Below are 22096 nucleotides of genomic sequence, written 5' to 3'. Positions count from 1 at the left end.
AAATAAGAAATGTCACCTGTAATTCCACCTCCACTCACTCTCAACCCAACCACTGATCGTATTTTGGTATATTTCCTCCTAGTATTTCCTCGTGTAAAGGACCTGTGTTACATGCAGTTGAATTGGTTTGCTTTTTACTTGGTTTCTCTCTTTTAACAAACACTCTTGTGATCATTTCCTGGGTTGCTACCTAACCTTCATTATTAATGGCTGCTTATATTCCCGAACGTGGCTTTGCCATGATTTACATAGCCATCCTTCATTTAAAAAAAAACACCAAAAACGTTCCTTCATTGTCTGCAAAGCTAGATTATTTTCATGTGAAAGAAAAACAAAAAATTAAGGGACTCCTACACTTTACTGTGCCACTGTTTTCCTTTAAGTGATTTCATTTAATCCGGTGTCATGATTCTGAGGTAGATGTTATTTATTTCTATTACACAGAAGAGAAAACAGGCAGGCTGGGGGGTAAGTGAGTCACCCAAGGCCACATTGCAATTTCAGTGGCAGCATTGGGATTTGAACCACTTGTCCTGACTCCAGCCGCCTCATTTACTTGGGGCTTAATGGCCTTTGCAGATGGCTCTGCTGTCTGCTCTGTCCTCCTTCCAATACATGCACTTTATAGCTGATCATGTTCCAAGTGGCACTGGGTGACCCATCCTTACCTACACTTCACTTTATATAGCCTTGTCCTGATGTCACCCCAGAACACCAAATACAGGGTCCTTCCTCTGAGAAGATGGGGGTGGCTCTGCCACGGGGCCTCTTTCTTCCCCACAGACCTCTGCCTGGGGTCACAGTACCTCCAGGGAATATTGGGTCGGACTCCATGCGAACAGCAGATGGACCAACTGTCCCAGGACTGGACTGGGGATGAAGCCAGTTCAGGCGGGGACTGGCCTTGAGACTTGAGGCACTTGGTGGCCCTCTTCCTTACAGAGGCTTAGCTTGTCCCCCACCCAGGCCAGCCCTGCTCTTTAGGCCTCTGCTTTTCCCAGCAACCCCACTGCCCACCTTCACCTCCAGCCTCTCTCGCTGGCCCGGATGGCGAGGCACACCCTCAATGCTAGAAATGACCTCAGGTATACTTCATGCTACCTCTTCCTTTTTTTCTGATAAAGTACATTTTCTAGATTGTTAATTTTGAAATGATTGTAGATTTACAATCGAGTCACCAAAATAGCACAGACCATTCCCCAGTTATCCTTCAGCCAGCTTCCTCTCATGTTAACATGGTACATAACCATGGCACAGTGATCAGAACTAAGACATTGGTTTCCATACAACACTATTAACTAAGCAACAGACTTTATTGAGATTCACTAGTTTTCCCTTGATGTCCATTCTGTTTCAGGATTCACTTCTGCCTGTGTCTTACCAATGACCCAGAAGGGAGATGTGGCTTTCCCAAGATCACAGCAAGCTAGTGGCATCGCCCAGGTTGAGGCCAGACCTCCTCCCTAACCCTGGGCTACTGCCCTCCTTACCCTTCCCACTTTGACAAGGGACAGGGTTTGTTTCTCTGTGACCAACTCTGGTGTTACAGACACCCTTGCCCCGCCCTGCCTGCCCATGCCATCCCTTCGGTTTCTGAGGTTGCCTACACTGCCCTTCTGCACTCCTACTCACATGCATAAGTGGGTCCATGTGCCCTGGAATGGCTGGCTCAGGCTTCGCTCCTGTGGGCACTGTACTGTGTGGACACTCTGGGCCACCCCGCTGCATGGCCACCCCCACCTGCCAGCGATCTTCCCTCTCTGGAAATGGAGGGCACGGAGCAGACATGAGGGAAACCTTTCTTTGTTTCTGGTTCTGAAGATTTCTATCTCAGCCCCCATCCTCAGCTTTTCCCATCTGTCTCAGGGCCTCTCCTGCCTCGGTCTGGGGTGTGCTCCCTTCCTCCCAAAGCCTGAGAAAGTCTGCCTTCTGTTGTCTCCCTCCGCTCCCAGGAAGGGCTGGCACAGTCCGAGGGCCTCGCCAGGGCTGCCCTTCACACTTTACAAGCGGCTTTCATAGTTGCCTCCTGTGCTCCTCACCACAGAGGTGATTAGGTCCACTTCAGAGGAACGGAGCACTTTTCCCAGCGATAATGGGGGGAGTGGAGCCGCGGTTTGTTGAAGTCTTTGCTCTTCTAGGCAGTCAGGCTGTCTGGTGTTTATCTTAGGCTGCCTCTGAGGCTCTCACAGCCCTGCCCAGACATGACCTCATTCTCTCTCAAATCATCCCCGGGAGGCAGAAAGGAGTCTGGGACCAACGCTGTCCCCACTTCACAGATGGGAAAACTGGGGGATACACACACACACACACACACACACACACACACACACACACACACACTATGTTAACAGGTGGCTCTGCAGTGCTAGGAGCCTCTAAGCCTGGTGAGTTCAGCTGTTGGGAGGCAATAGGTCTGGGGCTGGGAGCAGCAGCGTCACCAAGTGCCTCCAAAGAGTGTGGGCCCACAGCCTCATACAGCGCCCGCCTCCAGGGATCTCAGTTCATGTGTGAGAAGGGCCTAAGGAGGCAGACCTGGTGTGGCTGGAATTCCCTTGAGTCTAGTTCCATGGTGGCCTTGGAGGCACACTTCATGAAAGTGGGCCTTTGTGTTGTAGCAACAAGTGCTGTGGCCAGGAGGGCCCAGCCAGGGGTGGGGGCAGTTGGTGGGCTGCCTGGTAAACAGCCCATGGAGCTCCTCCATGACATCTCACCTCCCAAGACCCCTGTGAAGGGAAAGCTGTGAGCCAACCCACAGATGGGGAGACTGATGCTCACAACTTACAGAGGTCGGGCATCTGGCTCCAAGTCCATTGCGTTGTCTGCTCCACCAAGCGACTAACCTCCTCACCCCCACCCTCCACCCCCCCCCCCAAAACACACACACACACACACACACACACACACACACAGAGGGAGGTGCACAAAGGCAGCAGGAGGAAGAGGGGAGACCTAACTGAGGATCCCAGATTTGGCTGGCTTCACAGTTTCACTCCAGCTGGCCCTGCCTTCCTGTCCTGAGAGGTGGTTAAAGGAAGCTCTGAGGAGGAAAGGTCAGGCTGGGAGAGAAGCGGGAGCTCGCCAAAATCCACACCCTGCTCTCAGAGCAGCAGGCTGAGCCAGCTGGCGGTGGGGGCAACAGAGATGAAGGAGCAGAAACTGGCCCCTGCTCGCCCAGGGCTCCCAGGCTGCAGGGTAGAGGGCGCTGAAACAGAATAGGAGATGCCAGGCAGGGGGCTGGGACGCTGATCCGAGGACCTCTCTGCCCCATCCCCCTTCTCCCACTGCCAGCCACACCTTGACCATCCCAGCCCTGCTCCCTCCCTCCTCTGAGCGCTGTCACACCTCCAGCTCAAACCAGTCATTTAGCTCTCGGCTTATAACCCTGAGTTGACTTTTTATTATATGTCTACATCTACCTTCCCAACTAGATCAGAATCTCCTCCAAAGCAAGAGCTTATGTCCTCTGTTACAGTACATTTTTGGTGGAAAAAAAAAAGGTTATTTAGGAAGTGATCATTTTGGGCAATGCAGTGGTATGTTTATGACAAAAAAGCTGGACAATGCATCGCGGCCCCAGACCTCCGTGACGTCATTCGGCTTGTGACGTCACCGTCGCTGGCTACTGTGGCGCTCCGCAGCCCACAGGCAGGATGACGCAACCGTCAGAACCGGTGCGGACCTGTGCGCGCTGGAGATGTTAGCGAGGCTGGCGGCTAGAGGTACCGGGAGAGGGCGAGGAGAAACGGGTAGAGAAGCCCAAACTGGGTGGTGTACGCATTGCCCCGACTGGCCCCGCCTCCGCGATGACAGACGCGGGTCAGCCAATCCGGGCCGGCCGCGGGGAAGCGCAGCCTATCAGCGGCCGGGGCTCGGCCGGCGCTTCCGTGTTCGTTCGGGAGCGCCCGGCGCGAGTCCGCGGGGGAGGGGACGGAGGCCCACGCAACGCACCGCGGGCTCCCCACGGCGCTTCCCCACGGCGCTCCCCCGCGGCGCTCTCCGCCTGGCCTAGCGGGTCTGCGGGCCCAGGCCGCCGCCTCCCAGGGGACCGGATGGCCTCGGAAGGCCCGGCGGGGGAGCTGGAAGCGGTGCTGGGGGGTCAGGGGCTGCGTGTGCAGAGCTGGGACTCGGAGCCGGCCGGGGAGCTGCCGGCACCCGTGCGGCTGCGGAGGAACGTCTGCTACGTGGTGCTGGCCGTGTTCCTCAACGAGCAGGTGAGCGTCCGCCGCCGGCCCGCCGCCCCGCCGCCTGCGCCCGCAGCGCGCAGCCAGCCCCGTGGGGACCGAGGACCTACCGGCAGGAACCAGCGCTGCCTTGTGGGTGGCGCTTCCCAGTTTTGCAAAGCACCGTCATACTGACCACTGAGCCTTGTGCGCCGAACCCTGAACCCTGCGATTGTCAGACGCACAGAGGAGGAAACCGAGTCCAGGAGCATGTCTGTCTCATCCTAACGGGGAGCGCTCCTATTCCTCTTCCTTTCCCGCAATGTAGCTAGCACAGGCTGGCGGAGTGGGCGCTCTCCAAGATTGTTCAGCGCTGCAGGGACCTCCCCCGAGTCCCACAGGCAGTAAGGGCACAACCTGTGCTTACATTCAGACCTCGCTCCTGTGTGATGCTCTTTTTGGTGCTGATCTCAGTACAAGTTGCTGTGACAACAGCTAGAAGGGGCCAAGGCCATAGGTAGGAGTTATAGGGGGTGTCGGTGGGGGCATGTTTCAAAGCCTAGACTTCAGTGTGAGGACAGGCCACAGCAGTTTGCAAAACAAGAGGGGAGGGGAGAGATACAGTAACATATGCGGACAGTGCAGGACACATGGCAACCCCCACTGTGGGGTCTGATCCCCAGCCCCTGAAGCAGCTCCCAGGAATCTCAGCCCCTTTCTGCAATGGAAGTCCGAATGCAAAGGGGTAAATTGCAGAGAGGGACAGCGGTAGCTGGCAGCCACTCAGGGGCCATTCCCTAGGAAAGCTCAGCGGTTTGAGGGTGTCCACTAGTAAGGGGGTACTGGGTGACTGTGTTTGAGATATGATCTGGCCCCAGGGCGGGGGAAGGCTGCTGGCTGTGCCCCTCCTTTGGAGATCCCAGCCTGGCTGTGTGAGGGTGAGGATTTTCTCTCTCCCCTCAGGATGAGGTGCTAATGATCCAGGAGGCCAAGAAAGAATGCTATGGGTCATGGTACCTGCCTGCAGGGAGAATGGAGCCTGGGGAGACCATCGTGGAGGCCCTGCAGCGGGAGGTGAAGGAGGAGGCCGGGCTGCACTGCGAGCCTCTGACATTGCTGTCTGTGGAGGAGCGGGGCCCCTCCTGGATCCGCTTCGCGTTCCTTGCTCAGCCCACAGGTACTAGTACAGCACACCTGGTGGCAGTGCGGGCAGGGGGCAGTTGATAGCTTTCCCCCTGCTTGTCCTCAGGTGAGATCAGCCCCTATTCTGGCTGGTACAAGCCTGGCATCTCCAGATTCCAGCCTCCGAGTCAGGGTTAGAGTGCCTCGGTGGCCGTTCACTTTGCCAGGCCTAGCACTTCTCTCAACACAGACCCTTTCCCCCACCTCTCCCCCCAGGTGGAGTTCTCAAGACTTCCAAGGAGGCAGATGCAGAGTCCCTGCAGGCTGGCTGGTACCCACGAACCTCTCTGGCCACTCCTCTGCGAGCCCATGACATTCTGCACCTGGTTGAACTGGCTGCCCAGTACCGCCATCAGGCCAGGCACCCTCGCATTCTGCCCCAAGAGCTTCCCTGCAGTCTGGTTTGTCAGCGGCTCGTGGCCACCTTTACCAGTGTGGCCACCCAGACAGTGTGGGTGTTGGTAGGCACAGTGGGGGCGCCTCACTTGCCCATCACTGCCTGTGGCTTCACCCCAATGGAGCAGAGGGGTGGCATCAACATGGCCATCTTGCGGCTGCTACAGGAGTGTCTGACTCTGCACCACTTGGCAGTGGAGACCAAGGGGTTGCTGGGGCTACAGCACCTGGGCAAAGGCCATACGGATGGCATCTGCCTGAATGTGCTGGTGACAGTGGCTTTTCGGAACCCAGGTATCCAAAATGAGCCCCCAGAGGTTCGGGGTGAGAACTTTGTTTGGTGGAAGGTGATGGAGGAAGACCTACAAAGCCAGCTCTTACAGAGGCTTCAGGAATCATCTGTTGTCCCAGTCAACAGATAGAAAGGTGCCATAAGTAGACACGGAGCTGCTGTCTGTGCTCCCTCCACATGGCTTCCCCTCCCTCTTAGGGAGGCAGGAGGTTGGCAATCAGGGATCCTGTTGTATTGGAAGCAGGATAGTTCTCCTGCTTCTCAGGGGGACTTCCATCTCTCCTCACCATGAGCAGGTCCCTACATTGCACCAGAAGGGACAGTGCCTGTAACCAAGCAAGGAGTCCAGAGCTCAAGGGGATATGGGAACATTCTGAATCCGAGACAGCATCTTCTCTTCTACACCAGGTTCTCAGGCACTTGGAATATGAAGGGGGTTCTGGGGGAGGTCACTCCAAGGACTGTGTCCCTTGCTGAGTAAATAGGTGTTGCTTACTTTGCCTTCCTGCCTAAATGTCTCTGTGGGGAGGAAGTGAGCAGGAAGGGGGGACTGCTCTCAGAAGAGAAGCTCCTCCCCTTGTCCCTCCGAGGCCTTGCCAGACCGCAGGCTGACACAGCAGGGGCCAGCCTGGGTGCTGGGAGCCAGGAGCAGGCAGGCTTCCTGCTGTCCCCCTCGGCCTGTCTTGGGCACACTGAGAACCTCTTCGTCTTGTCTGCCGGGTAGGATGTGACCACATCCCCTCCAAGTTTTGAGCAGTGAGAATGCCAGGGAAGCTTCGGGTAGGTGAGGAGTCAGGAGCTGCCCCTTCTCCTTGAGCTGATCCCTCCCCATTCTGCTGCTGGGCCCCTGGCTCTTGCCTCTGCCTTTTTATGCCTTTTTATAACTCTAGCCCAAACCAAACCAAACCCAAATCTTCTCATTTCCCCTTAGCCTAGCTGAATCATAGTAGAATTTAAAGGAAAACTAAAAGGAATGAACAAAGAAAATATCTTGTGTGCTCCTCACTGCATCTGAAGTCTAGATCTCTGATTCCGAGCTGGGAAACACTTGGTTGGGCTTCCCTGCTGAAGTAGCTACACTCTGGCCCTGAATGAAGGACCAGGGGACCCGAGGCCCCCCAGCTGCTGCCTGCCTCTCTTGGCCACCATCTTGTCTTTCTTTCTGGCCTGTGGGGCTGTCTGTGGTAGGAGTCCTCCTGTCCATCCAAGGATAAATGCCTCCTAAGATGCAGCAGAACCCTTTCACTCCCTCCCACTTCTCTCAGTGTCTGAGGGACCCACCAGTCCATATTCATGTCAAAGGGCAGTGATATTTTAAAAAATACATATTTCTTTATTGATTTCAGAGAGGAAGAGGGAGAGAGAGATAGAAACAATGAAAGAATCATTGATTGGCTGCCTCCTGCACGCCCCCCTACTGGCGATCGAGCCCACAACCCAGGCATGTGCCCTTGGCCAGAATCGAACCTGGGACCCTGGCTCTACCCACTGGGCCAAACTGGCTAGGGCTGTGCCCATTATTTAGCCTATGGTAGTTTCCAAGCGTGGGTGCCCATTCGAATCACCTGGAGAGCTTTAAAAACAATTCTGGGCCAGCCCAGAGGCACTGATTTATCTCACGGAGGGTCGGGCTGGGGCATTGGTGTTTTAAAAAGCCACCCAAGTGATTCTAACGCGCTGAGGTGAGAACCCTGTCCGTCTTCAGCTTGCCCTGCCCTGGCGCATTCTTGGTGACTCCCTCAGAGGCTTCACGCATGTACATTTAGGGACAAGGTTTTTAAACCAGCAGGCCCACGGTTCACCACAAAAGCAGTCATACAGCTCACAACCTAAGCACCTAGCGTGAGACCTGTACACAGATGCTGCAGATGGCCCACTCCCCCAGGGTGTCTCTGAGGCTGGCCAGCCCTCAGTTGTGGGCAAACTGAGCAGAAATAGTGTTGCCTGGCCAAGAGCCGCTGTTCCTGGCAGGCGCTGAGGAACATCAGAGTTGCCCTGCCAGAGCCTGTCAACTGTTTACCGCCAACCCCTCCACTCCAGTGCTGAAAAAGGAACTTAATTTGTCTTACTTGGGGAGGAAGATGGGCCCAAATTAGCAGTGGAGCCCTCGGCAGAAAGGACGCGAAGGGTGGAGAAGAACAGGGCAGCTGTGTCCACGCAACCACACCATTTATTGCCGTGGTGTCTGGGGGGTACACCACGAGAATGCCAAAGTGCATCGAGGAGGGGAGTGTTTGCGACTCCTGGACGCTTGAACATTTTCAGAATCAGAGAGTCCAGGCCCAGTCTGCCCACTGAGCTTGCTCCCATCCCACTCCCACACCCACGTGTGCACAACGCATGCATGCACACGCCCGCTGTCCTTCAGCACGGCGGGTCAGTCCTCCCCAGCTTGGAGGAATGTGGGAGAGGTAGAGGTCACTGAGTTTCCTCCTCTTTCATGTCACCTCTTGGCAACCCGCAGCTGGCTTCCCGAAGCGGCATGGGCAGGAAAAGGAAGCAAAAGGGGCTCTGGCCTGCTCCTCCTTGCCCAGGAGCAAAGCCAGCAACTGCAGTCCTGCTGTGAGGTAATGCCTGGCGCCGCCTGTGTGTTCCTGCAGGTCGAGACAGATTCGGGCCGGGTGGGGTGGCAGCCCCAGCCTCAGAGGGCATGCAGGGAGAACACCAGGCCTGCAGCCTGTGCCCCAGCCCCTCCCTGCCAGGCCTTGGGGCCTGCAGTCAGGGGGGCCTCCTGGCCTCATCTGTACCCTGAGCTCCCTCGCTCCCCTGGAAGGGCATTCCATCGAGCACACTGTGGGCTGGGCCTGGCCTCCCCCGGTCTCGAGCCCCTCTGCCCAGGTGTTGTGGACCTGCTGAGACGGGTTCAGAAGGCGCCAGAGAAACCAGCTGGAGCTGGAGCCTGGCACCAGCCCCCGGCTCCCCAGGCCCTCTCCCGCCCTGGTGGAGTTGCATCAAGGTTCTCATTAGCAGCTGCCCCCGCCTGGGCGCGGAGCATGCTTTGGCCATTTGCCATGAGGCGGTTGGGGATTTTGCAACAGTCTCCGGGAGGGCCAGGCAAGAATGGGCTACCCTGCCATCCACTGCCCCTTCCACAAGGGTTAAGTCAAGAAGCCCGGAGAAAAAAATGTCAAGTCTTAGCAGAATCTATGGAACCTAGTGTGACAGAGTCTGGGCTCCCATGCCCCCATCTGTCTGACCTACAGTCCTGACCAGCCCTCGCAGCCGTCAGCTCACACCTCTTGTGCCCACCGGGATTGAATCACAGGTCTTGGCCTCGGCCACAGATGGCCTGTGGAGACAGGTGACAGTCCCAGAACACAGGAGGGTCTGGGTTCCGACGCTCACCTGGCCGTCACCCAGCTCCCCTGGGAAGACACCATGCTGCCCGGGAGGCCACCTCTTTTGCTCCTTGGCTCTGGTACCTTGGAGACCCACTTCCTGAAGCCCAGCCTAGTGTAGCCAACAAGGCAAGGTCTCCTTGAGGTGAACTGGGAGCCGAAGCCCAGGCCTCCACAGAGGCAGAGGCCCCCGGATACAGAGGAGACAGAGCCAAGCCCCTGCCCCGGGAGAAGGGTGGCGGCGGCTGTGCCAGGCGGGAGGGGAGGCCGCTCCGGGCAGAGGTGAGAACAGGAGCCTCCCCTCCCGGGAGGCTCAGACGTGCCCTTCCAGGGGTGGGGGGAGGTGCAGGTGAGGACCCTGTGGGGGGAACTTGACAAAAGCAATGGCAGCCAGTTCCTTGCAGAATTCCTCCAGCACCACCACTCCCTGGAGAAGGGTCTGGTGGTCCAGCCTGAGGGGAGAGCACAGAGTCATGGCTGGAAGGCAGTGGGTGTGCCCCCAGTGTGACCTCCCAGGGTCCCTAAGGCATAACCCAGTGGCAGACCCCTGAGTGAGAACAGAGCTCAGCAACGGGCCCTCTGCGCCAAGGCCTGGCACCTCCCCACCCTGAAGGACCTGCCCTCCCACCCAGGGCTCTACCCCAGGCACCCACTTCTCTCGGTTACTTACTGCTCCCCAGGAGTATGACCCATCAGCTGCTTGCGCACCAGGAGCAGTTTGCCTGGGAACTGGGGTACCCTCTGAATTCTCTGCATCAAGTCCCCGATTACCTAAAGCAGGAACAAGAGGACTGAGGTGGGGACCGGTGACACTCAAGCGAGGTCCCATGGCTGTGCTGCACCATGGCAGGGTGGTACCTGCGCTTTCCCCTGGCACTGACTCGGGTCCCCACATCTTCAGCTCCCGAGCCCCTGTCCTGTCCCCTCCATTCCTGCCCAGCACTGACACACTGCCAGGCGTCCTTACCCGGACAAGCACAGAGAACAGGCTCCTGCAGCCGGGGGCCAGGCTGATGTAGGGGTCCAGGAGGTACTCATGGATAAGGGGGTGAGGGAACAGGGCGAGCCGGGACAGGACTGAGGTCACTTGCAGGTTCAGGCTGTATGGCTGCAGGGAATACGGTGGACAAACCAACGGTTGTCAGGGGGTGGTGAGCATTTCTGCACTCCCCCAGAAAGGCGCCTGGCCAGTGTGAACGTGTGCGGGGGTGGGAGGCTCACATGATGTGTGTGTGTCATGGATCCCTGGGGCTGAGGGCCAGAACATGTTAGGGCGTGTGGAGCAGAGGCGAGACGGGGCTTCCCGCCTGGGGAAAGGTGGGGGGGCGGGGGGCATGGAGCTGCAGAACCGAAGACGACTCGACCCCCGTGGCCAGGCCCTGCTCTTCCGAAGGATTCCAGAGGCACCCGCCTGGGGTGCCACTGTGGGCCCCACCCTCTGGCTGGGGCCCAGTCCTGTTGGCTACCTGTTCCAAAATCCGGGACATGCGGTCAAACAGCATTCGGAGGAAGTGCCCCTCAAAGAAAGGCCGCTCCGGCTCGTGGGGGTCCAGAGGGGTGAGAGCCAGGGGCCAGCCCCAGGGACTGACTCGGGAGCTGCACTCCTGGAACTGGAGCAGGAGGGAGAGTTGAGAGGAGGCCCGTGGTCAGGAGGCCCCGGCACACAGTGGGCCACACAGGAAGGTGGACTCGGGGCTCGTGGCTGGAGCTGCGAGTGCCCTGGAGGAGCTTACAGAGGGAGAAGTCTTTGAGGGGCAAGGAGTGGGCACTGGCAGAGGCCTCAACACTCACCAGTCCGTAGGCATCGTGGACGTAAGTGTCATATCCGGTCTCCTCCAGGAAGGCGGAGGTCTTGGCTTCCTCGGGAACCAGGCAGAGGAAGCTGAGAGACAGGACCCTCGGTGTGGCGGGGCCCCCCTGGTGCCACGCTCACCCCGCTCCGTCTCCTCCTGGAGGGGAGGGACATCCCCTCCCGGGCTGCGCCCCTCAGGGGTATGGCCAAAGACGGAGCAAACCCACGTGGCTCAGACTTCCTGACCTGCCCCCTACCTGTTGACGATCTCAGTTACCGCCGTTTTGCCATCCGAGTTGGTGGCGGGGGCTGGATGGGGCTTGGCCGAGGGCTGGAAGCCGGCGTCGAGGAGGCCGTCTGTGAAGTAGGGGTCCTCCTCTAGGTCTCTGTGGCCAGGGTACACATGCATGGCACCGAGGAACCAACAAAAGAACGAGTGTGGGGTGCTGAGGGCTGGGGTGGGGCCGGGGCCTCCCGGGGGCGCGGGGTCTCACTTACAGATTGTCTTCGTAGCTCTCGGGCTCCTGGGAGCCCCGGGCCGCGTACAGGCGGCCCTCGAGGTGGCACAGAACCAGGCTGCGGATGATCTGTTCGTGGGGCTTCTGGAGCAGCTCCTCAAACAGCCGCAGCGTGGCGATGCTAATCTGGGGCAAGAAGGGGTCAGCAGGATGCCCCTTCCTGCCCCAGCTTCCGGGGGTGCCTGGGAGTCGGCTCACCCAGACAAGAAAAGGACCCCTAGAAGGGGATCCCCCCTCCCTGGCAGGTTTTGGGGGGAGTGGATGGGTGGTGGGCTGGGAATCAGAAGTCTGGCTGGTCTTGGTTCTATTATTTATTTGATGTGCAATGATAGGCAAGAAAATGGGCTTTTCTGTGCCTCGGTTTCTGTGTCCGAAAAATGGAGTACTGGCCTCATCCACCTCAGAGTGGCCAGTAGCCTGAAAAACGTCCCATGAATGGAAAAGCGGTGTGCAGAATAGAAAGTATGTGATCACAGACAGCTACCGTGTGACAAGAGCCGGCTGGCTACCATCACCGTTTCTTTTTGGTGGGGAGGGGTTCAATGTCTCAAAGGCAGAACCACCTGGACCACTAATGAAAGTGGGAGACCCCAGGAAATCCCTTTGGCAGGTGTGGGGCGGGAGTGCGTGGAGACCAGGGCTTCCACCTCACCTCATCAGAGAGGTGGTCGCAGTGCCTGATGAGGTGAGCGCACGGGGTGCAGGGGCTGTCCTCGGGGGCTGCCGGCCGCTGCTCCGAGCCCAGGAGGAAGGCCACGGCCTCTCCAAGCAGCGCAGGGGAGCGGAGCTGACGCAGCAGGGCCGTCAGCAGGGCCGTGGAGGTCAGGACGCTCTGCTCAGACCTATGTGGACAGAACACTGAGCCAGGCAGGGAGGGGAGGCCAGAGGGACAGGGAGGGGATGAGTGGGAGGGTGGTGGAACCCTTCCTGGTTTCCTTACATCGCCAGCTGGTGTCTCTCTGCTCACTCCCACCCTCCTGAGGTCAGAGAGTCCCAGGGTGTAGGCCTCTGCTAGCCCACAGTGGCTCTCAGCCACGTGTGTGTTGGGGGAGGCCTGTCCGAAATGAACCGAAGGAGCCCACAGACTCATGGGACGCTGGCTAAGGAGGTCCCTGGCTGTAGGGACAGGAAGGGGCAGACGGGGTGGGCGGTTCGATCCACACTATGTCCACATCTGAGGGGCCTGGACATAGACTTACACGTGTAGGAGCTGCGGCTGCAGGATCTCCATGAATAACTTCTCAGCCACAGCCTTTGCCAAGGCATCCGCAACCACCTGGGCACCAAAGAGCACGTCTTAAACACGTTTCCACCGAAAATAACTGTCCTTGCACAGCATCCAACACAACAGCAGAGCCCTCAGTTCTCCAGGAGACAGAGATGACAGCAGCGTGACTCACCGTGTGCGCCTCCATGATGAGGTGGTCACAGTAATCGAACCAGCCCAGAAAGGCAGCCAGGGCCTCTTTGCCTGGGAAGTTACCCTCATCAGACGGGGCACTGGGTAACCTGGGGGAGAGCGAGGGAGGCTGTGAGGCCTGCCTCAGCCGTTCCAGAGGAGGCTGGGCCCTTTCTCCCTCTGCCCTGGAACCTCTGTGGCAGGTGGGGAGATAGGCCGGGGCACAGGGTAGGGTGGTCAGTTCCACAGGGAGCTCTGTGGGTAGAAGCAAAAGTGATGCTTCTCTGTGGGTGAGAAGGCCCTTAGGGTGGCTGTAACCTTGGGAAGGAGGTGCCAGCCGGGGTCCCCATCCCTCCTGGAAAACAAGAGGAACCGGCTACCAGAGGACAGGCAGGGCTCCCAGCCACTGCAGATGCAGCCCCCCTTCCCTGGCCACGTGCCTACCTCCAGGTGATGCCCTCTAAAGCAGCAATGTCTGCAGGGTCCAGAAAGGTGGGCAAGGACTGGTACAGCTGGCAAAGGTGCTTCACAATCGCAGGGCAACAAGGGCTGCTCCGCACCAGGTAGGTGGCGGCTGCCTGGGGAGCCACGCTAACGAGGAGCAGCAGGTTCTCCTGGGCCTTCAGAGCCACACGACCTTTCTAGGGGACAGGGACACAACTTCAGCACATGCACCTGAGCTGAGTCCCCCAGCCTCCTCCCAGCATGCACCCGGTCCAGCACCTTGCTCTTGCACAAGCCAACCAGGGAGGTGATTAGGTTGCTCTCCCCGATCCCCTCATCGGGCTCCTGGGGCTCAACAGGCAGCTGGGCGGTCAAGGCCCCGGCCCCGTCAGGAGCCTTGCTGTGGGGGTGGTCCTGGTCCTCGATACTGGCCGTCTCTCTAGGCAGGGCTGTGGACTCCTGGGATGCTTTCTTCTGAGCGACAGTTTTTTTACCCTGCAAAGGAGGCTAGGTGAGGCCAGGCCTGGTGGAGACCACTCCCCACGCTGCCCCTTGAGAACGCAGACGTGCTAACTGTCAGGGGCTTGGCATGGAGTGGAAGGGGAGGCGCCCCGAGTGCCTCTGTGGAATGGGGTCCGGGCCCCTCCGCTTCTGTTCGCTAGAGACACTCACTTCCAGGATGTAGGTGAGCAGGGCTGGATCCTGCTGGATCTTGGAGCAGAGGACGGTGGTGAACTGCACCTCCTCCTTTTCTGTGAGGGATCCGGGAGCTCCCCCAAGCCGGAGAAGTTTCTGGAAGGGGAGTAGGATAAAAACAGAGGGGAATGGGTGGCAGGGAAGAGAGGGGGCCGCACCCCCAGACACCCCTTGGCTTCCTGGCCCCTCACCTGCACAGGCCTGTGGACGTTGAGGTAATGCAGGAGAGGGTGCTGGACCTGGGCCAGAACCTTACTGAAGAACTGGAACACCTGCTGCCGCATGCCGGGGGGGTACTGAGGGGCAGAGCAGAGGGCCGGTCAGGAGAGGGAGCCGTGCCCCTCCGAGCACTGCCCCCCTCCACTGCCTGGAGGGCACCTTCTCTGCAAGCCGCCTTCCCTGTCGGAACTGGCCCCCTCTGCGCTGCCCGTCCCCTTCCCACTTCATTTTTCTCCATACTTGTCATCACTGAGCACACAGGGGGGCTCCTTTGTCCTAATCACTGCCGCGTCCCCTGACACACGGCTGGTCCTCAGCACATTTTGCTGAGTGAAGGCTGACTGAGTAAGAGGGAGCCACCTCTCCTCCACCTCCACGTCACCCAGCTGTGAGCGGGGGCGGTGGTGGCTGTGCCCTGAGCCGGCCGTGCCCGGTGTCCGGGCTGGAGGAGCACAGGGGGAAGAGCCTGGCACCAGGGCCGGGTGGGATGGAAGGCTCCAGATCCGCACCTCGGCCTTGCCCAGCGTGCACAGGGTCTCCAGGATCTTGTGCTGCAGCAGGTACTCGAGGCAGGGCCCGGCCTCGCCCGCCGCCTGCTGCCTCTCCTCGTGCACCAGGATGTCCAGCATCTGCTTCAGCCGCCAGGGGATGTCCGTCTTCTTGACCGGGGTGTTTTCATCTGCTCGAGGTTCAGGGAAAAGGGTGAGTGGGGAGAAGATGAGCACTCTGGCTCTACGGGGTCAAGTCCAAGGGGTCTGGGGATGGGGTTGGCTGAGGGCAGGAGAGGCCAAGTTAATGGTCTGCTCCCAATAAAGGCCACAGGAAATGGAAGTTCACAGTTCATGCCTCCATATTTAATACCACATGATCTCACTCATTCATGGATAATAAAGACCATTACAAACTTTTGAACAATAATAGATACAGAGGCAGAGCTGCCTCAAACTGATTGTCAAACTGCAGCGGGAAGGCCAGGGAGGGTTGGGGGGCAGGAGGGAGGGGGGTAAGAGATCAACCGAAGGACTTGTATGCATGCATATAAGCATAACCAATGGACATAAGACACTGGGGGGTAAGGGAGGCCAGGGGATTGTCAAGGGCGGGGGGGCGGGGGAAGGACACATATGTAATACCCTTTATAATACTTTTAGCAATAAAAAATAAAATAAAATAAATAAAAATAAAAACACAAAAGAACCCGGCCAGTGTGGCTCAGTGGCTGAGCGTGACCCATGAACCAGGAGGTCACGGTTCGATTCCCTGTTAGAGCACATGCCCGAGCTGTCAATGATTCTCTCTCATGATTGATGTTTCTATCTCTCTCTCCTTCTCCCTTCCTCTCTCTGAAATCAATAAAAAGACATATTAAAACACACACACACACAAACACACAAAAGACCTTCTAGAATGAGGCCCAGGATTCAACTCTGAGAAGGTGTGCATGCCCCGCTCTTTATCAAAGGGAAGAGCATCAGTTTTGCCCAAACCCTGGGGCTGACCGAGGATCGTTGCCAGGGCTGCAGGCAGCTTTGGGCCTGAGTGAGAAGCCGTGGGCCCAGGGGTCTCTGTCATATAATTCAGAATCTGTCTCCTAGCAGCTTCCCAACAGATAATCTGGGGCCTGTTTATCTCTTTTATACTCACAGAAGGCAATACTCTACTTTTTAAAAAGCAGAAATAAGATACCCGGCCGGTATTGCTCAGTGGTTAAGCATCGACCCATGAACCAAGAGGTCACTGGTTCAATCCCTGGTCAAGGCACGTGCCTGGGTTGCAGGCTTGATCCCCAGGAGAGGTGCGCAGGAGGCAGCCAACCAATGTTTCTCTCTCATCAATGTTTCCATCTCTCTATCCTTCTCCCTTCCTCTCTCTCTAAATATCATAAAAACTTATTTTTTAAAAAAGCAGGAAAAAGAAATCTGTGCACGACCTTGGTTCAGACTCAAACCTGCGGCACCACAGAGGGGCCCCGATGGAGAAGCTGGTTAGTGTGGCTGTCTTAGAGCTGCAGAGGCTGGAGTGGTTTTTAAGAGAAAGTTCTGGTACTTTGGCCCTGGAGCACCCCCTAGCTTTTCTTGAAAGCACAGGCTCTTGAGCAAGGCAGCTGCCTCATCCACTCCTGTACCTCTGGTTATGGGGACTGTTCTGGAAATTAATGTTGGGCCCAGGCAAAGCCCCAGATGGATCTGAGTCGGCTCTGGATCCCTTACTGCTCTCCTGGTGAGCTGTGGCTCTGTGTCAAGAGGTCTTTAGACTAAAAGGTACAAACCTGCAGTTATAAAATCAGTCCTAGGTGTGTAACGTAGAGTGGTGGCTATAGTTAACAGCACCGTATTGTATAATTGAAAGTTGCTATGATTGTAAAAGTTCTCATCACAAGAAAAAAATAACTACACATGGTGATGGATATTAATGAGACTTACTGTAACCATTTCACAATCTACCCATATTTGGAATCAATATGTTATACAACTGAAACTAATATAATGTTATATGTCGATTATATTTCAATGAAAAAAGAGAGAGGGTCAGTCTAAAGTTGTTGTTCTCACCTGGGGGCATGTGCCGTCCCCCAGGGGACATTTGTTAATGTCCGGAGAGACAGTTTTGGTTGTCACATACAAAGGGAGGGTACTGGCCTCTGATGGCTAGAGTTGGGGCTAAATATACTACAGTCACTCCCAGAGCCCCCACAGCAAAGAGTGACCTGGCCTAAATGTCCACAGTGCAAGCCCGAGGAACCTGCTCAGGGGTCCCTCTGACAGTCCCAGGCTACATTCTCATTTCCTGGGCTAGCTCAGGCTGGAAATAAAGCCTTTAGGACGGTGTAAGATGGAGTCAAATCCCAATCTGAACTCCAGGAGGGGAAGGCTAGGGGTGCAGGACAGGTTTACACGGCCATCAGTGAGCATCCACCAACGCCAGCACACTGACTACAAAGCAACCAATCAGACTCCATCTCCCAGTGAGCGAGCCTGATGGGCCCAGATGCCCTAGGCCAGTGATGGCGAACCTATGACACGCGAACTCATTTTTTTGGTTGATTTTTCTTTGTTAAATGGCATTTAAATATATAAAATAAATATCAAAAATATAAGTCTTTGTTTTACTATGGTTGCAAATATCAAAAAATTTCTACATGTGACACGGCACCAGAGTTAAGTTAGGGTTTTTCAAAATGCTGACACGCCGAGCTCAAAAGGTTCGCCATCACTGCCCTAGGCTTTGGTTCCCTGGTGTGTCAGCGTGGGGAGAAGGACCTGGTATTTATATGCTTTGGTTTTTGTTCTCCTCTGACCCCTCCAAGTTGGCTCAGGGAAAAGAAATTTGTTCAATTTCTTTCTCTCTCCTTCCTTCCTTCCTTCCTTCCTTCCTTCCTTCCTTCCTTCCTTCCTTCCTTCTTTTCTTTCTTCTTTCTTTTTTGTTAGTCCTCACTTGAGGATATTTTTCCATTAATTTTTAGAGAGTGGAAAGGAGGGGGTAAGACAGAGAGAAATATCAATGTGAGAGAGACACATTGCTTGGCTGCCTCCTACATGGGGCCCAACCAGGGCCCAGGATTGAGGTACATGCCCTTGACTGGAATCGAACCTGCAACCCTTCAGTCTGCTCTACCCACCGAGCCAAAATGGCTAGGGCTGTTCGATTTCGTTTTCAATCAGTAAGCCCTGAACACAGGCACTTGAAGCCTGAAGGCCCGGATGCCCGGCTGGAAGATGGGGCAAGTGGAGCTCAGCCTCTGCCTTGCAGAGAGGCCCTCGAGAGCCCCATCCTCCTCGTTCCCACTCCCACCTCCCACAGCTCCCTCGCAGAGAGTCAGAACTCTGAACTCCTGGGCAGCAGCTGTCCCTTCCCCGGGGCACCTGCATCTCTGAGCTGCATGGTGCCCCTGCCCATCCTTTCCTCCCAGTTCCTCTCACCTGTGCTCTCGATGTAATAGTGCGTGATGCCCTTCCAGTGCTCCACAAACGCCTCCAGAAGGTTGATGGTGGGCTCCCACTGCGGAGAGAGCAGAGACATAACCTGTGTGATCACCGGCTCCGCCGCCACCCACACTCCCAGGAACGGACATTCCACTCTCTACTAAGTGCCGGGCCAGTGCTAGGACTGGGGGAGGCCCTGTGATCGTGGGTTCTCAAAGGGAATAGTAACACGTTTCCTCCAGGACACATCCGAACTGTGGCCAACCACGTCGTGGCGTCACTCCCAGACCCCGCTCCCTGCTGGAATCACTGTGCCCCTGCCACAGGTCATGATTCCATAGTCCTTGGCTCAGAGGAGCGAAGAACGCTGGTGGAAACATCAGAGAAACAGATCATCTCAGCACAACATGGTTATCCTACAACAGGGGTGCGCAGAGGAAAACGGGAGCACACCCCCAAATCAACAAAAGCAAAACGGCACGGCTGGAACACACGTGAAAGACGACGTTTTCAGGTCCCTCTGACGTGGAGGGTCTGCGGAAAGCTGTGTTCAAGGCCACACAGGCTCGGTTCAGCCAGATGGGCGACAGTAGCATAACGTGAAGAAAGTGCCTTACTTCTACAGTACCTGCCGCTTCTGTCCAAGCTCGGCTTGTGCGGCCCTGACTCTTCCTTAGCTAGCTCTGCTCCCATCCACGCCTCCTGCAGCTCCTCCTATTGGCCATGGGGGACTCTGACTCCGCTGTGAGCAAGCCCTACACCTCCCCCTTCCCAGTGCCCTCGCCATCTCTAAGGCCTGGCTGGTACTGTAATAACAACCACTTGCCCTGAAAACTGCCCCCAAAGGGCATTTCTCCTCTTTCCTTGCAGAGTAAATGTTTGCAGAGTGAAAATACATAATCAGGTGGTCCCTCTGCAAAGGTGCTCATTTCTACTCGGTATCTTTGCTCAGGCCACTCCTCAGCCAGATCCTAACAGCCCCCAGTCAGGTCCTCCAAGGACCAGCTCCACAAAGCCCTCGCTGGGTTCCTGGATGCATCACCCTCTAACCTCATGCTTTACTGCACCACAGAGCTCCCTATCTCCTCCCTAATCGATTCAGGAAGTATCTCCAGTTCCTGCTACATACACAACACCATGCTACCTGTCACCGGCAAGACAAGGATGTCTCAGATCCAGTGCCACAAAGGAGAAGAGGATATAAAACCACACTGAGTAGCTCAACTGCAGGATGCAGTGTGAGATGAGCACACAGGAACGGTGGGAAAGTGACCTCCGGGAAAAGAGGAGTCGCTTCCAACAGGCTGGAACTGAGAAGGCTGAGGTGACGTGACGCGGGAACTAAAACTTGAAGAACTGCGTGAGATTTCGACAATCAGAGATGAAAGGAAAGACATTTCCTGCAGAAGGTACTCTGCAAAGTGCGTCTGGGGCAAGGATGGATTGATGAGGTTTCGGAGCCTTGAAGGCCAAGCCAAGAAGTCTGGAGAATATACATTTGCAGGCAATGGGGAGCAGGGCCGTGACAGCTTCAGAGCAGTGTTTTAGGAAGAGTTACCTGCCAGTTGTGTGTAGGAAACAAAGGCAAGACGAACACTTTGAAGACCACTACGACAGGGAGAGGAAGCAGTGACACTGAAGCTGAGGCCTTGGCTGCCCCGTCTTGTCTTCTTTTAACACTTGGAGTGCGGGTGAATTTCCCGCCAAAATATAAGATGGCTCTGTCTTTTGGTTTTGTTCCATCCACCAAAAGGGTGGATTACAAACAAATATTTGGTAATACGCAGTTACAATCGGCCCGAGTTTACACGTTTCCCGCACTCCACCGCAAATCTATATGAACCGAGTTAAAGACGGCTCCCGCGGAGTACGCGCAATTCACGCGAGCCGACTTAACTCGTTTCCCCGCACTCCAAGTGTTAAAATTAGTTATGGGGCCCTAGCCAGTTTGGCTCAGTGGATGGAGCGTCGGCCTGCGGACTGAAAGGTCCCAGGTTCGATTCCGGTCAAGGGCATGTACCTTGGTTGCAGGCATATCCCCAGTAGGGGTGTGTGCAGGAGGCAGCTGATCGATGTTTCTCTCTCATCGATGTTTCTAACTCTCTATCCCTCTCCCTTTCTCTCTGTAAAAAATCAATAAAAATATATAAAAAAATTAGTTGTGGGGTTCACAGCCCTTACTAGAGTGACATCTCCCACAGTCGTTCCAAACGCACGGTGTATGACCACATCTTATCATGTTCTATTATCATTGGGTTAGCAGTCATCTCTCTACTAGACGATTAGCATCCTGGGGGTCAGGGGCACACACATAGTGGCTACTCATCAATATTTACTAAATAGCTCAGCAAGCTCCTTAAGACCCTGTTCTGTACATAGTTCCGTGTCTCTTGGAATGCCTTCTGACCCTTGAACAACACTACAATTATTTCACAAGTTTGTAATGGGGGCTCATTGAACCTCAAAAGTCATTCATAGTTTCTGAAAACCTTGCACTGGCTTAACTAACTAATCCAGTAAGAAAAGTAGGAATAGGAGAATGCAGGTTAGCCAAAACAGACCAGTAGAGGGAAGAAAGCAGGGGGGTACTCTTTACCTGAGACTATTGTTAGCTACTTTAACTCCAGACCAAAGAAACCCTTCTAAATTTCTTTTTCAAGATAAGGGTTGCTACTCTATTTTTTGTCAGAAGAGGGCAGGAAAGAGCAGCATGCCCCCTCCTTACCAAGGAGTTAAGCAACTTGCTGGGGTCTTAACCTGATGACCCAGGCCAGGGGAAGACCTATGTGCAAGATGTGGGGGTGCAGGGAAAAGGGGGGTTCCCATCTCTCCCGATGACCACACAGGGTCAGTTAAACTTCTAGGGTATGGCCTGTACACTGAGGGGCCTAAGACCAGCTGCCTAAAAGTATCTCCCTTGACCACCAATATTTCCTCCAGCCTCTGGCACTGAAATTCCGGCGCTTGGAGGCATTAGAAATTCACTTCCTAGGGCGAAGGTCTTGTCTGCCTGGAGCTGTCCTTGAGAGGTATGAAATAGTTTGTCAGATCACTTTCTGAGACGACAGCTGTCTTGATTGGGGTCAGGGAGGAGGGGAAGGAGAGAGTATATGGAACCCCTCCCCAGTGGGAAGTCCTGAGGCCCCTGGACATCTGGGAGGGCCAGGCTGGGGCAGGTGGGGAAGGAGCCGGAACCTTTCACTTTCTTCCCAAGTTTGCTTAAGGCTGAGGCCATTCTCATTCATAACAAGCTCTGAGTTGAGGAGGAGGGACGTGTTGGGGAGGAAGCGAGTGGAATCCAAGGTTGTTTCTCCTGAAAAGATCGGATACACTGAACTGGTCACTTAGGAGAGGGTTTGTGCTGAGACAAAACAATTGTTAACTTTACAGACAGCTTCTTGGCCAGGGTGACTGTAAGACAGGGCCTCCGCCTTCCCTATCTAAACTGAACTTTATCTTACTGATGAAGTGGGCTGCCTCTCACCAGCCTCCACCCCAACAGAAAATAGCAAAAACACAAACTCTGGTGGAATGTAAGACATCAATACAGTCTTCCCCACAGGGCCGCTGCCCAGGCCCCACCGTGGCTGGCTTCCCGGACTCAAGGACTCAAGGCCAGGGCAATGTGAGATACACGCTGGAAACCTGCAGAAGGCTGCTCCAGGGTCAGGGCCCCCCAAAGTTGCTCCAAGGCCAGGGCGAGGGCCAGGGCCTCCCCAAAGCTGCTCCAAGCCAGG

General features: G+C 55.9%; 2 protein-coding genes across 3 annotated transcripts; one reads left to right on the top strand and one right to left on the bottom strand.

The window, feature by feature from the left end:
- The first annotated feature begins 3258 nt into the window (after positions 1–3258).
- On the top strand, positions 3259–6530 carry NUDT18 (nudix hydrolase 18). Its single transcript, XM_006100718.3, has 3 exons — positions 3259–4211; positions 5124–5337; positions 5559–6530. The coding sequence occupies exons 1-3, from the start codon at positions 3804–3806 to the stop codon at positions 6158–6160; spliced, it is 1224 nt and encodes a 407-aa protein (XP_006100780.1). The 5' UTR covers positions 3259–3803; the 3' UTR covers positions 6161–6530.
- Positions 6531–8180: 1650 nt separating this feature from the next.
- On the bottom strand, positions 8181–19224 carry FAM160B2 (family with sequence similarity 160 member B2). Of its 2 annotated transcripts, none has more exons than XM_014466170.2 (16): positions 18854–19224; positions 18357–18435; positions 14946–15115; positions 14409–14513; positions 14194–14313; positions 13801–14016; positions 13522–13718; positions 13079–13187; positions 12878–12954; positions 12331–12520; positions 11659–11804; positions 11418–11546; positions 11160–11250; positions 10835–10978; positions 10039–10139; positions 8181–9820 (listed from the first exon to the last, which is right to left on the bottom strand). In XM_014466170.2, the coding sequence occupies exons 1-16, from the start codon at positions 18953–18955 to the stop codon at positions 9682–9684; spliced, it is 2115 nt and encodes a 704-aa protein (XP_014321656.1). In that variant the 5' UTR covers positions 18956–19224; the 3' UTR covers positions 8181–9681. The 2 variants fall into 2 exon arrangements, with proteins under 2 accessions (XP_014321656.1, XP_023620079.1); XM_023764311.1 differs by lacking the exon at positions 18854–19224 and adding an exon at positions 10336–10476 and having other exon boundaries at positions 18357–18820.
- Positions 19225–22096: the final 2872 nt, after the last annotated feature.

This window comes from Myotis lucifugus, unplaced genomic scaffold (assembly GCF_000147115.1).
Source record: "Myotis lucifugus unplaced genomic scaffold, Myoluc2.0 scaffold_328, whole genome shotgun sequence".
NCBI lineage: Eukaryota > Metazoa > Chordata > Mammalia > Chiroptera > Vespertilionidae > Myotis > Myotis lucifugus.
This window is presented reverse-complemented; position numbering and strand designations above follow the sequence as displayed.